General features: G+C 50.1%; 6 protein-coding genes across 6 annotated transcripts; 2 read left to right on the top strand and 4 right to left on the bottom strand.

Annotated features, from left to right (window-relative positions):
- Positions 1–879: 879 nt before the first annotated feature.
- Positions 880–3179, top strand: FSUBG_10167 (major facilitator superfamily transporter; the record flags this gene model as incomplete). The annotated part of the gene is made up of 9 exons (XM_036674718.1): positions 880–1059; positions 1150–1233; positions 1293–1389; positions 1441–1534; positions 1588–1945; positions 1997–2106; positions 2154–2634; positions 2687–2811; positions 2858–3179. The coding sequence occupies 9 exons, from the start codon at positions 880–882 to the stop codon at positions 3177–3179; spliced, it is 1851 nt and encodes a 616-aa protein (XP_036534330.1).
- Positions 3180–3651: 472 nt separating this feature from the next.
- On the bottom strand, positions 3652–4739 carry FSUBG_10166 (ubiquitin carboxyl-terminal hydrolase L5; the record flags this gene model as incomplete). Its single annotated transcript, XM_036674717.1, has 3 exons — positions 3652–4587; positions 4647–4660; positions 4718–4739. The coding sequence occupies 3 exons, from the start codon at positions 4737–4739 to the stop codon at positions 3652–3654; spliced, it is 972 nt and encodes a 323-aa protein (XP_036534329.1).
- An 862-nt stretch (positions 4740–5601) lies between these two features.
- On the bottom strand, positions 5602–7969 carry FSUBG_10165 (uncharacterized protein; the record flags this gene model as incomplete). Its single annotated transcript, XM_036674716.1, has 3 exons — positions 5602–7602; positions 7676–7801; positions 7862–7969. The coding sequence occupies 3 exons, from the start codon at positions 7967–7969 to the stop codon at positions 5602–5604; spliced, it is 2235 nt and encodes a 744-aa protein (XP_036534328.1).
- A 938-nt stretch (positions 7970–8907) lies between these two features.
- FSUBG_10164 (phosphatidylserine decarboxylase) lies at positions 8908–10639 on the top strand (the record flags this gene model as incomplete). The annotated part of the gene is made up of 2 exons (XM_036674715.1): positions 8908–9323; positions 9418–10639. 2 exons carry the CDS (start codon positions 8908–8910, stop codon positions 10637–10639), a joined length of 1638 nt encoding a protein of 545 aa, XP_036534327.1.
- Positions 10640–11033: 394 nt separating this feature from the next.
- Positions 11034–11651, bottom strand: FSUBG_10163 (nitroreductase family; the record flags this gene model as incomplete). The annotated part of the gene is made up of 1 exon (XM_036674714.1): positions 11034–11651. The coding sequence occupies one exon, from the start codon at positions 11649–11651 to the stop codon at positions 11034–11036; it is 618 nt and encodes a 205-aa protein (XP_036534326.1).
- A 1761-nt stretch (positions 11652–13412) lies between these two features.
- Positions 13413–15263, bottom strand: FSUBG_10162 (methionine synthase reductase; the record flags this gene model as incomplete). Its single annotated transcript, XM_036674713.1, has 1 exon — positions 13413–15263. One exon carries the CDS (start codon positions 15261–15263, stop codon positions 13413–13415), a length of 1851 nt encoding a protein of 616 aa, XP_036534325.1.
- Between the last annotated feature and the right edge of the window lie 1657 nt (positions 15264–16920).

The following is a 16920-nucleotide window of genomic DNA, read 5'->3' as shown; positions in this document are numbered from 1 at the left end:
ATAAGTATACATCCTCGCAGGTCAAATTCCTTTCTTAATCACTGTTCATCCTAGACTTGCCAATAATGAGGCCCGTTTGCCAGCATGCTCACTTATCACAACGCCTCAAACACATCACCTCGACAATAGGCTCGGACAAAGAGCCAAGTCCCAAAATCTGGGTCCGGTCTTTGAGCCAAGGTAACTAATATTACACAGACGGCCCGTGGAAACAATGCCCTCCCCTTTGACCAAGGCAAACATTCTCAACGCTGTGTACACATAAAGGTACCCAAAACCACCCACAGCCTTATAGATCTTGCTTGTTCACTTTCGTTCTTGTTCTTTCTGGGCTTATGCTGTGTCTGTCCGTCTGTCTGTCTGTACGTGTGCGTGCATGTGCGTGTGCGTGCATCTTGCGCAACTCGCAACTTGGACTCGAACTTCGAGTCTTGTGATGCATGCCCGTTAATTCGGTAACTTAACCTGGCGAGAGAGTACTCAACTTATCTTATCGGGCTCGAGGTGTAGATACTGACTGACGTCGAGGTTGTTGGCAGTGCGAGACGGCTGCCAGTGTCTGCCAGTTGCAGTTCTTGACGCCAGAAACTGAGAGCCTCTGTTTGCTTTTCTCTGATATAATCTAATCTTCTACTTCTTCATTCAACTTTGCCGCAAGACAGAATCTCTCTTCCTCATTTCTTCTGGTGTCACCTCCTCCTCTTCACAGCATTTATCGACGCCACAACCAACCTCACTCTCTTCCTCTCCTTCTGACATTTTTCCTTCACTTAATTCTTCACTTAATCAGTCCCCCTCTATTCCTTTTCTCCTCCAATTCTTCCCACTCCATCTTCACATCGTCAAAGCAAACACCACAAAACGCACATTGCCTTCAAGATGGAAACCTCGCCAGGGCAGCAAGGCGTTACGCCTACTCCAAACCAAGAAGATGTCGACCTTGCTCAACATCTTGGCCGCTCTCGATACTTTGGTCTTCGTGACTTTTTTGATCGTGTTGACCACTATGTCACCACTTCAGCCTTTGGGTACTTCTTCACCCTCAGTGGTACTGGACACGTATGATGCGCTCTCTCTCTCTCTCTCTCTCTCTCTCTCTATCTATCTATCTATCTATGTTGAGAATAGTCTAAGCTGATGACTTTGTAGCCTCAAGAGATTGCTGGAGCGACCTTCTTTCGAGAAGTTCGCGCTGGTATCACAACTTTTGCGACTATGGCGTACATTATCGCGGTAAACGTATGAGTTCTCGATCCTCTTTTGCCGCAGTTCAGTTGGCTGACGATAGATAGGCTGCTCTGCTCGCTCAGTCTGGCGGGACTTGTGTATGTGACTTGACGGATAGACACGCTTGTGACAAGATTGATTCATATGTTGCTTGCAAAGAAGGTGAGTAAAGACACACCGATTATGGGGAGATAGATCCTGACTGTGCAATAGACATTCGACGAGATATCGTCACTGCTACAGCTGCAGTCTCCGGCCTGGCAAGCTTCATGTTCGGCTTCCTGACCAACCTCCCTGTTGCCCTGGCGTAAGTCTCTCGCCTCCTTACACTGCCTATAATATGATGCTGATTCCTAATAGCCCCGGTATGGGCCTCAATGCGTACTTCACCTTCCAAGTTGTCGGATACAACGGAAGCGGCCCCATCTCTTATCGTCTCGCACTTACAGCTGTCTTCGTCGAAGGCCTTATCTTCATCTTCCTTGCTCTCACGGGTATGCGTCAGTGGCTCGTTAAGCTTATACCTTCTACCATCAAGACTGCCACGGGGGTTGGTATCGGCTTCTTCCTCACTGAAATCGGTCTCTCGTACTCTGCTGGTATTGGCGCTATCACCGGCGGTGGAAAGGCTACTCCTCTTGCGCTTGGAGGCTGTCCCCAGGAACTACTTGATGAGGTGACTGGCATGTGCACAGAAGGGCAGATGTCGAGTCCCAAGGTAAGTCGGCTGACCTCCGTTGAGATTCGTGTGCTTATTCGGGTACCTTAGTTATGGGTTGCTGTCTTTTGCGGTGGTATCGTCACTGCCTTTCTCATGGCGTTCCGCGTCAAGTACGCCCTCATCCTCGGCATTGCTCTCGTTTCTGTTCTGTCATGGCCGTATGTTCTCCCCCTATACCCTCTACTCTCATCTAACATTCTCACAGTCGCAACACTCCCATCACGTACTTTCCGCACACTGACGAAGGAGACTCCCGTTTTGACTTCTTCAGTCAAGTTGTTATGTGGCACCCGATCCAAAGAACTCTTAACCAACTCGACTGGTCCTTTGGTGGTTCAGCATCTCAATTCGCCCTCGCCCTCTTCACCTTCCTTTACGTCGACATCATCGATGCTACCGCTACTCTCTACTCCATGGTTCGATTTTGTGGTGTTGTGAACCCTCGCGACGGTGACTTTCCTCGCTCAACTCTTGCGTATTGCACTGATGCTTTCTTCATCTCGGTCGGTGCTTTGCTGGGCAGTTCGCCTGTTACCGCTTTCATCGAGAGTGGTGCTGGCATCGCTGAAGGTGGAAGAACTGGTTTGACTGCCATGACCACTGGGCTATGCTTTACCGCTGCTGTGTTCTTTGCGCCCATCTTTGCCTCTGTACCACCTTGGGCAACTGGTTGCACTCTGATTCTAGTAAGTCTTGTTCATTCTTTAGGCAGTAGATCACAGCTAATAGCAGGTGTAGGTCGGCTGCATGATGATCCGTCAAATCACCCAGATCAACTGGCGATATATCGGCGACGTCCTGCCCTCTTTCGTCGTCATGACATTTATCCCTTTCAGCTACAGTGTAGCCTATGGTCTCATTGCGTAAGTCTCCCATCTCCTCCTATATATACTCATTAATAGTCCTTAGCGGTGTTTTCGTCTACGCAGTCCTCAACGGTCTCGTCGGCCTCGTTGTCTGGGTTACACGTGGCTATGTTGAGCCTCGCGAGTACGATCTCAAGGAATACTGGACCTGGAGGGGTTCAGGTCGCGCTCCTTGGTTCATTCGCGCCATTCGCCACAATCGAAACACTGGCCAGGAGAATGATGAAGACCAGCCAGGTGATTCTGGTCATGCCATGAGAGATCTTGACTACGACAATCGTCGTGAGAACAGCAGCTCCAGGACTGCTTCCAGCGGCAAAGACGATCAGCCTATGTCACCCTCCAATGAACGATGGGAGCGTTGACTGAACAACGAATAACTTTGACGCGTGACACTTTCTATTCTCTGTATCGATCAATTTCTGAGAGCTGGTGCCTCATTTTGGAATTGTGGGACAATGTTTGCTTCTGGATGATGACAGTTGAAAGGGTCAGTATCGCCCTCAGAGCAGTATATAGTAGTAGCCTGTGCACCCTGGTATGGGCGATACCAGAGGAAGGGGGATGGAGGGGAACTGCCGATAGGGGGGCCAAGATACTGAAATGTCAAATGTGATGTAGTAACGTATACAAGCAATTATGAACCACGAATATCGTTATGCCGCAAATTACAAGCGGACTGGGTAGCGATGCAACAAGAGATTTCGCTCTCTCTATATGTCGTCTATCAAGAACCATCGGCTCTGAGTATTGTAGACCTGGTATCATGGAACGTCTGTCTAAATATTCAGTCACAGAACCTGGTATCTCCCTCCACCATGGCCTTCATCAAGTATTTCAAGCTCCCATATCAACATCACCATCACCGTCGCCACCTCCAGCTCGACCTCTAATAGCCTGCTCTGCATTCTTCCTCCTTTCTAGGCTCTCCTTCACCCACTTCTCACAGGCAGCGTCGCCACCCTCGGCGATCTTACTGCGCACAACGCCCTTCATCACCTCACCCGCAAAGCCCACGAAGTTATGTCTTCGCAGAGCATTCTCAAACATCCAATCTCGTCGCTTGCGCTCTTCTCTTGCCAACAGCTCCTCGTCCCCGAAGTCGCGCGCACGCTGTCGTAGATCTCGGCACATGGCGAGGAGGTTGAATCTAATCTCGGCGGTATCATATCGTGCAATGCGACGTTGGAGAACGTCGACTACCTTGGTGGGGAAGTCCTCAGAGCTGCAAGCACCGTGGGAGATGGGCGCCGGTTGCAAGCCATCGAGCTCATAGAGTGTACCGTTGATAGGTGTGTAAGCAATAAAATGGAAAGCATCTTCCGCCTCAGCGCCAGTCTTGTCTGTCTCGTCGGCAAAAGGGCTGCTGCGAGCAAAGCTGTTGTGCACCTCACGGATGAGGTCAGAGTTGCTCAGCGCCTCACCGCGGAACTCGGGTGGCAACACCATGGTAAACTCTCTGAAGTCGCCGAGCTTCTCGCCTATTTCAACATCATTCGTCTTGTTGAGGAGTACACTCAACAGAGCTTGTGTTGCGCATGCATTCTGAATCGTCTGGGCAGCGAAGAAGATGTTTTCGGATGCGGCATTGTCGAACGAGCCGTCGCGGGGTCCTTCGGGTGTCGCATATGGTTGATCAGTCGGGTACTTGAAGAGAAAGATCACGCCGTATACGGGCTGTAAGGACAGAAGCTCAGATGGGTCGAGTGTGAGGAGTTCTTCGAATTGTACGTCTTTGACGCCGAGATTCTCGATAAGAGAGGTAAAGACACCCTGACAGCTTCAAATTAGTTCCCCAATCTCAACTGCTCGCAAGCATAACTCAGTCATACCGCATCGGACTCAACTGTAGAATTTCAAGTCAGTCTATCAGTCGAGATCATGTACGGAGCAGGAAACTAACTGGTATTCCATCCGCCACTCATTGTTGCGACAAGTCCGGCGTCTCCCAGCAACTCCAGCTAGAACTAGAGGTTATGAGTAAGGTATTAGAACGAATTAAAATGAATGTAGTCGCTCAAAGTGTATGCAACTTAATTGATAGAGTGCGGACGTTTCCCAGGTACGTGAAGTTGTTTTGGAGAGGGAATGAAAAGTAGGAGCTCTTCAAATGCAAACAGCTGAGCCTGGAGCCACACGACACTGATATCATCTGTTGCTGATAAGATAAGAAAAGCCAAAGGCAGCAACAAGCTACGACATCATTTCGAGGTAGTTACACTAAAAGTATTCCTGGCAGTCCATCCTCAGGCATTACATACACTCCAGTTCTTTGCCTTGACTACTAGGCAGGTACTTGATCTTGAAATTAGGTAGGTAATGTCTCTAAAACTTCCAATATGACCACACTTACAAGGCCAGTAGTTGACATGTAACTAGGTACTAACCTAGGTTGGTAACTCTCAACTTGAGGATGCAATGCCTGTTTTTCTTCATACCTCCACACTCAAATTCCACATCAAATCTATAGGCAATGCGTCCTTCTCACCTTCAAGTATCAGCAAATCTTTTCGAAAACTGTCAAATCATCGCTTCCTAATAACAGAAAGGCCTGGGCTCAACTTTATTCTGTGGTGAATCTCTTCGCTGATAGAAGAAATGCAAGAAATAAGAAGAAAACTGGACTAAGCCAGATTCCCTAGGTACGAAGAAAACACCGCCAACTCCAGTATGTTTCACCTCGTTCCAATACCTGTCATATGCAGCGTTGGTCTTAACTTTTCCACTCATCCCGCATCTCACTTCAACACATTTCAACCAATTAAATTATCATCGTAAGGGACAACGCTACAATTCAATAAGCTCTTCCCTGGCTGGCTCGCTTCGCCGGTCATCATCCTGAACTCCTCCTTGCTCCGCCTGTGCTTCAACGTTGTGCTCTGTGCCAGTGCTGGTGGTCGCCTCTTCAGCAAGATTCTCGGCTTGGTCCTGGTTCTCATGGCTCTCTTCATTTTGAGCTGCCGCAGCTGCCGCCGCAGCTTCAGCCTCTCTCACCTCGGCTTCTCGGCGCTCTCTCTCCGCTCGTGCAGCTGCTTCCAGATTGGCTATATGCCTTTCTGCAACACCCGGTGCGATGCTGGCCAGAAACAAGAGGCCGGCCCTCTCCACGCGTCTGACTTGTGATAACAGCCAACTCTCAGGACCTTGGTGTTGAGCTATAAGTCGACGTGCCATTTCAGTAGGATCTGGGTTTTGTCCAGGCTGCTGATTCTGCTGGTCTTCTCCGGCGATAGCTTGGTGGCGTCTGGGCTCAGCGGGAATCAGGTTTTCAAGGTGTCGTCCCAAAGGCTGCCAAACGTGGTCAGGAACGCCGTTAAATATTCCAGTACTAAGCAAAAAGATGAGCACCGCAATCACAATGATGGTGAACCATCTGGACCAGCTTGCGTTGGGGGAAGTGAAGAACCAGACAAACAGAACCAGCCGGAACAGTAGCCAGATTTGCGGCCAGAGCTGCATAAGGAGAGGCGGAAGCGCAGCCATAGGTGGGTTTCCCCGATGCATCAGGGGAGCCATAATCGCCCCAGGGTCCGGTTCCTGCGCCTGATTTTGGCCCTGGGCTTGGGCAGGGTATGCGGGTTGCTGCTGCGGCGCAGGGTTCTGAGCTTGCTGCTGAAAAGGCTGAAGGGGTTGTAGATTCAGAGGTCGTCCTTGTGCCTGGAGCTGAGGTATCGGCTGCGGCGCGATCTGGGAACGGGGATGGTGGTGGTGGTGATGATGAGGGTGGTGGTGGTGGTGGTGGTGGTGTCTCGCTCGCACTTGACTCTGAGCATCCAGAGCGGCACTACTGAGAGCAGCGACTTGTCGAAGGTGAGGTAGACTCGTCTGAGTTCGCAACCGTGGGGTGATATACGTTTCAGAACTAGTGTTATTCAAAAGTAAGGCTCTGGGTCCCTCGGGAGACGAGAGAATATACACCTCAGGCCCATGCCTTGTCTGCGAAATTCCGGGAGCTGCAGTGGTATTGAGTCGATTGAGAGACGAATCAGGGGTTCCACGACCACTGCCGGTCATGGGCTGAGACATGGGCCACATGGGCGCCGTCAGACCATGTTGAGGTCGGTTGTGAAGAGATGTGCTCGAAGCGCTTCGTTGCATTGCGCTGGCCATTGCCGACGTAGCTTGGTTGATATCAGCGTTTCGAAAAAAATTCTGTACATCAGCGGGAGACATTGAGCCGCTAGCACCACCAGTGCTCTGTTGTCCAGGTACCATAGTCCGAATCACAGTCTCGAATTGATAGGTGCTCCCGTTTGGTCCGACGTGCTCACGGTAAACGGTATGGCCTGGAGCTGGGCTTGCTCGGCCACTATTGTTTCCACCAGTGTTTCCAGTGTTGTTGGGGTCACCAACGCCGCGCATCCCCATTTGAGCTCTCGTTCGTTGGTTCTGGTTGAGAGCTCTAGCCATGGCTTCTCGTTGGATGCTGTTCAACCACTGTGTCATGTTCTGATGTTGGTGCTGAAAAGCGGCCGCTTGTTCGGGGGTGTGCGAAGGCGAAGGGGACGGCATGCGTGGTTGAGGAAACGGGTTGGAAGTCGGGGGCATCGAGTTCCGCCAACCTGGCGGCATCTGGTATCCAAAGGCTTGGCCGGGAGCTTGCTGAGGCTGAGGGTGTGTCGGTGGTGCGGAAGCGGTTGGACTCGGACCTCGCGCAGGTGCAGGTGCAGGTGCAGGAACAGGAGCGGCGAGGGACGGTGGCGCAGAGGGCGCATTGGGGGCTGAAGATGGGCCGTCGGTCATGTCGCGAAGAACAAGGTGAATCGTTTGCTGTTCAGCAGTGCGAACCTGTAGGCATGACAAGTCGTCGGGTTAGTATGTTGCAACTCTTTGGACAGATCACCGTTCAGGAGTCACGTACCGCATCAGCGCCGAAGATATCGACTAGTGTATCCGCTTCACGGACGAGTGCGTGTCCCCTATGAATCAATCGCTGATGATCGTCGGCGGGCCGCAAGGGAAGAGTCTGGCGAATTTTATCCTTGAGCTGTTTAATCGTAGTATTTGCTGCAAGGTTAGGAAAAAGCAGTGGCCGATTCACACCAACAGACGGTGACAGGACCTGCAGGTTGACAGTCTGTTCGTCGGTCGTCGCAGTAGAGGCGGCGGAAGGTCCATCTTCTTGATGACAAGTAGCAGAAGGCATGGAAGCCATGATGATCAAGCTGATAGCATGCCACTCCCAGGTAGGCAGGTGAACTAAGGGAGGATGAAGTGGTCCGAAGTATGGGGATCAAGGAATGGCGACGAAGAATAAAGGACAGGTCGGGTCGTCGTCGATGAAGTTGTGATTCAGGAACATATATCGGTAATCGACAGGGTTTCGCTCCTCCCTAATCGTGGCTTCGATCTACGAGAGCTCGCGTGTTGAAAGAAAGCACCGGCTCGTTAACTGACGTCGGTTGTGTCGTCTTACTAACACTAAAAGGGTCGCATGTCCAAGGGAGTCTGACGACGGATGATACAGAAAGGGATGACAAAATGCGACGGCTAGCAGCAGCACGAATATGTGCTAGAATATATTGCTGTGATTCGCTGTGGAAATACGGTTTGGTGAAATGAGGGCGCAGAAGGTTTTGATAGTTGTGGTTGATTACTATGTAACAATCAAGACACGGAAGACAATATGGTTAGGGTGGCCTTTTGCCTTTTGGGGCCATATTCAGGTAAGCTCAGGCACACACTCACCTTAGCCTGCGACAATGGGGAACGGCCAGGGCAGTGACAGCCCGCTATTGCGGTGTCGGTCTGTTGAGATCAGGTCCTTACAGTGCTGGTGTTGATTGGCTAGTGTCCTGAGACCCCTGTTCAACCCACACTCTTCTCTTCAAGGGGCGCCATCGCTCGGCGGTCGGCGTCTTTTGCTTCCGAGAGCTGTCCCGAGAAGCTGTGTGTCTTGGCTGTGTGCGGCTAACAAGCTCGAGCAGCCGCAATCCATCGTCATCGTTGGGTTTGACGTCAACATCCATCGAAAACAAGGGTCCAGTCCTCTTTGAGAGGCTTCAGCTACCTCTCTTCTTCCCAGCAACTCTACGCAATTGCATAAAAGTTAAGGAGGCAGCGTTCAATCGCTGTCAGTCTCTACTGCCCGCTATGGCTCCGACCCTTGGCCTTGGGCCTGGCTCCTCCAAGCTCGGTAGTCACATGCTCCGCAACTCATTCTACACCCACGGCCGTTGGACAAATTGTTACTCGCCATCTGCCTCGCGACACATGTTTCTGGCCTCCACGAGATCGCGATGCCTATCACGGCCTTCGGTCTCTTCCATTCGAACCTTCGCCTCCAATTCGGGCAAGAGACCAAGATTTTCCCAGCGCCTCGGCGAGGCCATGCGAAACACCAAAATTCAATGGTACCGGATCCCTGTCGGTCTAGGTATTGGTTTCCTCGGCCTCGTCCAGTTTTATAAGGTCTCTTCCCGTGAGAAGGAGAGACTAGAGAATGAAGATGGACAGGAGGGTTCCAAGGCACCTAAGAAGCGCCCCAGGATCCGACCTGATGGTCCATGGTATGTTGCCTTGATTGTTCATGCCCCTATTCCCATCAATGCTAACTCAATCAATCCCAGGCAAGTCCAGGTCATGTCAACTCTACCCCTAAAGGCTATCTCTAGACTTTGGGGACGATTCAATGAACTTACTATTCCTTACTATCTTCGAATTCCTGGTTTCAAGCTTTATTCTTGGGTCTTTGGTGTCAAGTCTGTACCCTCAACTCAACGCTCGAAATCCTTTTGCTAACGATAGCAGCCTCGACGAAGTCGCCGAACCCGATCTCCACGTCTATCCCAACCTTGCATCCTTCTTCTACCGTACGCTCAAGCCCGGTGCTCGACCACTTGATCAGGATCCCCATACTCTCATCTGCCCTTCCGATGGAAAAGTACTTCAGTTTGGCCAGATTCAAGGCAATGACATTGAGCAAGTTAAGGGTATGACTTACACTATCGATGCTCTCCTTGGAAAGAATACTCCTGCTCCAAGCATCTCTGGCGCTTCTGGTACTTCAACTCCTGCAACAAGTCAAGGCGACGTCTCAGAGGAGGAGTCGCTCGTTAAGCAACATGAGGAGTTTGCTCAAGTCAATGGCATTTCATACAGTCTTCCCGATCTTCTCACCGGCACTGGAAAACAGGCTCCTTCGGCAAAGGACGAGTCTATGCCCGCGTCTCCTGGTACAGTCTCTGAGGTCCGTGCCGAACTCGCTCTTGGTGAGCGACCTTGGTACGATCTCATATCTCCCGACAATACTACATCGCTTTACTATGCCGTTATCTACTTGGCTCCCGGCGACTACCACCGCTTTCACTCTCCCACGAATTGGGTTGTTGACCGCCGACGCCACTTTGCAGGAGAACTCTATAGCGTGTCCCCATACCTTCAGCGAACCCTCCCTGGTCTTTTCACACTCAACGAGCGCGTGGTACTTTTAGGCCGTTGGCGCTGGGGCTTCTTCAGTTATGTGCCAGTCGGTGCCACCAATGTCGGCTCCATTGTGATCAACTTTGATAAGGAACTCCGAACCAATAGTCTGCTGACTGATACGGCAGCAGACCGTGCAGCAGAGGAAGCTGCCCGTAGGGGTGAAGTGTACCATGGATTTGCTGAAGCCACATATGAAGCAGCCAGCCCTGTCCTGCGGGGTCATGCGCTACGACGCGGTGAAGAAATGGGTGGTTTCCAGTTGGGTAGCACCATCGTACTCGTTTTCGAGGCACCTTTAAGCAAAACAGATGAGGACAATAGACATGTCGGCTGGGAGTGGGCTGTACAGAAGGGACAGAAGGTGAAAATGGGACAAGCTCTGGGACGGGTCATTGAGTGAGGTACAGTACGGCGGTGCAGAGCCAAGACGAAGCGAGTTAAGCGTTTGGATAATTAAAGATATATATAATTGTATACTACTATATATGATGTCACGTTTTATGAAGAATATCTCAAAATTCACTTTGGTATCATTAGCTATAAAAAGATTATCGCTAGAACGTAGTATGATTTGGGCTGGGTCGCAGTTGGTACATGCATAGTCAACATGGATATTCAAGTGTCGGTCAGAGGACAAGGGCATCGTCAATGCAAGTGCTTAGGGTATGATTGATAATTTTGTCTATTGAAGGAAAACAAGAGCTCAGGGCTCCATGTTCTAATTGCAACTCGCTAAAAATGCAGGTTTCTATGCCAATTCTAGTTGACGTTTCTCATGCTTTCATAAAGTTATTTTAAGCGCCAAAGACCTTGACACGCTCCTCGAGAGGAGCATAGTCCTTGGGGGCAGCCTCAGCGGTCTTGGCTCCGAAGACAAGCTGGGCGTTGAGAGTCCAGGTAGAGGGGATCTTCCAGGTCTCAGCAACCTTCTCATCGATCAGGGGGTTGTAGTGCTGGAGGTTGGCACCGAGACCCTCAGCCTCGAGAGCGGTCCAGAGGAGGTACTGCTGGATGCCAGCAGACTGAACGGCCCAGGGAGGGAAGCGATCAGCGTAGATAGCGAACTTGGTCTGCATGGCCTCGACGGCAGCGTTGTCGACGTAGAAGAGGACAGTTCCGGCGGCGGCCTTGAAGCCGGAGATGCGCTTAGAGGTGCCCTCCCATGTCTCAGCGGGGACGATGGCCTTGAGGGTATCGGCAGTGATGTCCCAGAGCTTGTCGTGCTCAGCGCCGTAGAGGACAACGACACGGTTGGACTGGGAGTTGAAGGATGAGGGGGTCTCGAGAGTGGTTTGGTTGACGATCTCGGTGATGCGCTGGGTGGAGATGGGGAGGTTCTTGGAGAGAGTGTAGATGGAGCGGCGGTTCTTGGCCAGCTCGATGAGGGCGTTGGCGGAGAGTTTAGCGGCCATTGTGAATAGTTTGTAGGTGTTGGTTTGTAGGTGTAAGTGGTGTAAGTGATATTTGAGCTGAGAGACTGACTGATGATGAACTGGATGGACAGACAAGACAACACGGGGAAACAGCTAGAATATATATAACAATGGAAAACCCTCAATCAGTTGCCGACCACTGTATCAAAGCAACGGCCCCGCCATATCATATCGACCCCTCCTCCCCATTATCCCATCCGTAAAGAGCAGAAACACATCAGACCCTGCCAACTTTTCGCAATCGCCAAGCTCCACTGACTAATGCGACTAATGCGGTGCCAGGATTGCATCAGTGAAGGGAAGGGTTCGGTTCTGTGCCTGTCTAATCAGTTTGTCAGCCACCCACTAACAATTTCTTCTCGCGCGCGCTAGACTTGGATATCCTTCCGAGCGATTCCATCCGGATATACAAAAAGTAGATGAGGTTAGCGTCGTTCAGAAGTTGCCTTGTAGCCACGATTGAATTGGGCTTCATTCATTTCTCGGATGATGAAGGGGAAAGATCATTCAATTAATTACCATAATAGCATCACTGCGACTAATGGTGTCTCCAATCAGCAGTCTTGAACTTGAATATTTCCCCGACGCCGTAGTCGCTTTCAATGTCGAGTCTGGTAGCATGAAGTGGTGGAGCTATACAGAAACTCGGATATATCAATCGGAACAAGACTTTTACAATTCCGATGACAAACGTAACCAGCCATCCCATCTAGTTACACACGACACACTGGACAGCCCTGGCAGCTTGATAATTCCATGTAAGCAAAGCATCAGCTAGATACTGAGTATTCAGCTGCCGTATCCTCTGAATCGATATCTCCACTCGCAAAATCTACTTCGGGCGAGTCAATCACTGACTGAGATGTACTGTTCCAAAATTGTCTCATTTGATTAATCGTGAGACTCGAGTACACTCGGAGACTTTCTCAACTCACTCTTGACCGCTCGTGATTTACAATACGCGCGCGCGCGAGATTGATAATGCATCCGGGCGCATGGTATGAAGATCCGCTGACATACCTACCTAAGGTAGGTAACCATAGGTATTCCTCTTCTACAGCAGACGAACCCATGATGCATATTGGAGCTCCCGCTTAGACTGGATGCCGAACCCATCTGCCCTATCATATCTCACCAGATGCCAAAAAAGGAAATCTGACAACGGGAGGCTCACGTTTGACAGGTCTTCTGTTGGTGAGATTTTAATCACTTGCTTGCATAAGTACCTTGCCAAGGGGAATGATCCTTGATTGTTCTAGGTGCAAGGCACATTGCACCTGGTAAAAAGCCTTGGGAAATCAGCTGAATACACCAGACCCCAAGACTTAGAATGAAAGTAAATCATACAGTCACCGCCGTCACTGGAACTCTAGTAGAACAATATTTCTTAATATTTGTAAATTCATTTCTCGGCGAGGATAGAGCAAGCTCTTTGTCAATCCTATCCCGTCCAGACCGCTGCCGAGGGTATTTTTGTAGAAGAAATAGTAGCACTATGCAAAATGCCACCCTATACTTTAAACTCCGATAACGCCGTTACCATGCCCAGCCCAATGCTCCTCTTGTCTCGAATCAGATAATGCCATATGCCACCCTTCTTTCACGGCCATCCAGCTTGCGCAGGCTTGCAACTTTTCCTATCTTGTTACAATGATCTCCATGATTCCTCTTCAGTATAAACCAGACGTCATCCAAAACTTCCCAATTAACTGACTGGAATAAATTCGCAGGCCAGAACATCTACCATGTCTCGGAGATGTACTTCCCCTCTTCCTTCTTGAGCTTCCAGAAGTTGCGGGCCTCCTCGCGCTCGAGGTTGCCCTTCTCCATGGCCACATCACAAAGAGCCTCTTCGACACCTTCGCCCATACCCTTGCTGCTTCCGCACACAAAGATACGGCCATCCAGAGAATTGATGATGTACCAGACCAGATCAGACTGATTCATAACCTCTTCCTGAACATACTTGCCGGTACCCACTCGACTCTGGACAACACGCTTCACCTCCTCCTCATGAACACCCCACTCGCCACTGTAGATCTCATCTACCAGCGAGTCTCGGATTCCTTGGAGGACCCAGACCTTATTGGCACAGTTGGCCTGCTTGAGGCGACGCTGGACGAAGCCACGGAAAGGAGCAATACCAACACCAGCACCAATTAGGAGCATAGGACCATCCGAGTTGAATTGCTTAGCCAGAGGGTTGGCCATCAGACCCTTGAACATGGGAATGAAGATCTGAGGGGCACGTTCACCGGCAGCCTGAGCTCTCATGAACTTGTGAGCCTGTCGCTCAAAGAATCCAGAGCCAACACCAGCACGACAGCCACGTCGCCAATCCATAGAGTCGTGAACTGTGACGGCGATCTCGATCAGGCGGCGCTGAGCGTGTTCTCGGAGAGTGTATGATTCCGTGGGATCGTTGGAGAGAGAGTAGAATCGTGGCATGAGCTGAGCTTGGACGGACAGGAGCTGATTCATAGGAGGATGAGAGCTGGGGAACGCGTTGAGAATCTGTGAGAGGGTGACGTGAGGGCCACCACGAAAGTCGGAGAAAATGCTAGCACCCTCGTTGGAACAGAGATACATAAGAATCTTCTTCTCGTTGGGGGCAGTGGCGTGCTCCGCAATGACACGGAGGAGCTCCTTGGTAGGGGCATAAGACTGAATATCGGTGGTCCATGTGAGGAGCTCGCGACGTGTGGTAATGAGCTCACGAGGCTTGTCATCACCCCACACGGTAGGCCAGCGGCCCTTGGTGGTCTTCATGAGGACAGGCTTATCACGCTGGAAGCGTGGGATCATGAGGGCATCCAGAATCTCATCGACCGAAATTTCATCGTTGGGAGCCATAACACCAATGGCACCACCAACCTTGAAGTCAAAAACCTCCTCAGGAGGGTAGTCGGTAATATCGAGGTCAAAGTGGAAGGTTCTCTTCTCGGCGCCGGGCTTGGTGAGCTCGCGAGTGTTGTGGATCCTGGCCGGGTAGACATTGTGGGGAGGATGAGGTTGAACAAAGCGAGGGGGCTGAATTGAGGTGTCGACACCCTCATATCCAGGTCCAGGAACGAGATAATTGCTCTTCGGAATGGTGGCTGTGGGCGAAGGCTCAGAGTCGGAGCCGAGAGAGATGGCCGAGTCGGATGGTGAGGAAGTTGGCCGAGGAATCGAGGTGAAAGACACAATTTGCTCAGGCATATCGATGATGCCAGTCAAGTTGGCGGGGATATTTTCAAGCCTTAGACCGAGAGACTTGAAAGCATCGTTATCAGGTAGAGTAACTTGCTCATACTCGACATTATTTCGGTCACCCATGCAGCAAGCACCACCACAGCAGCGATCCATATATTCAGCTGGTGTCTCACCAGTGATTCGCTGAATGTCTCTGGCATTCTGGGCAATCAGACGTGTAGATGCGCGACGGCGGCGCTCGAGGGGGATGACAGGCTCATCTTCTTGAGAGTCAGAATCGTCCGAGTAAGTCAATGAGGGCGCAATTGAAGGGGCACCCTCAGCCATGATCAGTTCGGGATGAGGTGGAGCGGCGGGGTTGACGATGCCGTCAATTCGAATAGCAGGAGCAGTCATGATGGGCCAAAATTGTGTTTGAGCCACCCGCTGAAAGTTGAGTAGGGTCGAGTGTAGGTGTTGTTGGATTGCTCTTCGCAGCGAGTAAATCGTGACGGTTTGTGTGGTGAGTTGTGTGGTATGATATGGTTCGAAAGCGACGTCAGGACGCAAAGAGCATGACGGTCCAGCAACAGGGATGCAAGTACGTGCTGTCGTCTAATAGGTAGGGTATAGATTGTAGGATGAGTAGACTTCAAGCTGCAGCAGAATCGATTGAGAAGATACTGCTAGAATGAAGAAGCTTTGCTGGTGTGGTTAAAGGAAGAAGCTGAGGAAAGCTGGAGGGGGCAAAAGACTCAAATAGTAAGTAGTGGCCGACAGCGGGAGGTTTTAAAAATCCAGGGAACCTGAGCCTGAACTGAGCGCCCCCCGATGCGTTTGGGGATATCCACTGTGGGGCTATCAGACCAGCGGGCAGGGGGGTGTGGCCCTATACTACTTTGACTACCTACCTTACTGCGCTGTAGCCAGTCCCGGACGTCCACTATCGCTACCTTTGGGGCCTTCCGATATCCATTTGATACGATGGTTGGTATGGATAGATTCAATAGATGAGCAATGCATTATAAATATTCACTATATCATCATTAAATTCTTCAAATTATATCAAATCTGTATCATGTTTTTCAGGTACACGCGATAATTAGATCCCTTGTAACCCAATCACCTGGCAGTCGGGTCACCAGCGACAGGCATCTTATTCTCTTCCCCAGCCCATCATAAAACCCGAATTCGAAAGAACCCGGTCTAGGCCCCTAGCAACTCTCCTTCCAGCAACAGGCCACAGAATAGATTGAAGAAAGGCATAGTAATTGCTTTGAGATGATGATGTTGAAAAAGGAGCTTTGAGGGCTATCCATTGTTCTGGCCAATGCTCATAAAGAAACAAAGGGAGCTCCGAAACAGGGCCATTCCCTTGCCGCAATTTCGTTATCAATCAATGCTTAATCAATCACTCAGTCAGTCAGTCAGTGCGTGCAGTTGTTTGTCTCACCAGATGCACGTGGGCTCAGCATCTCCAAATATTGTTTCTCCTGTCACCAAATATACCCACGGGAATCCTTTCTCCGGATTATAACAATCTTCCACTCGATTATGCAGTCTTTGTTATCTTGTATCGATAGTCGGCGAAAGAGTTCCCTCTGCTTCTTTTCCATGACGGGCTATGATCTAATGCTTGCCGATCCAGTGACCGGTTTGTGCAACGCTAGCTGGCTTGCACAAATCTCTTCTTTGATTGGTTCGGTTGATTGGGAGCCACCTTTATCAATCAGCCACTTGATTGTCATTTCTGTTGAGATATATGCCTCAGGCCCTCAGGCCCCATATCTCTATATATAGCCTAACTATAGAATCCTAGCTAGAGAATATATATATATCTCTTTAAGCCCTTACCCCTTTAATAGATTATAAGCCCTTATATAAACTATAGCGTCTAGAGAAAAAGCTATTATTTAGTAATTTTCTTTTTTTAAGTAGTTAAAAGTATATATATACCTAGAATAGAAAGGCATTATAGGACAAGCTTTTTTTACTAGTGTAATTACCTAGTTAAGGTTAATATATACTAGCTTAGTATTTTATATTATATTAAGAAATAATATTAAATTAGAAA

The sequence above is a fragment of the Fusarium subglutinans genome (assembly GCF_013396075.1).
Source record: "Fusarium subglutinans strain NRRL 66333 chromosome Unknown NRRL66333_c0000171, whole genome shotgun sequence".
Taxonomy (NCBI): domain Eukaryota; kingdom Fungi; phylum Ascomycota; class Sordariomycetes; order Hypocreales; family Nectriaceae; genus Fusarium; species Fusarium subglutinans.
Note: the sequence above shows the minus strand (reverse complement) of the source record. Positions and strands in the feature narration are given on the sequence as shown.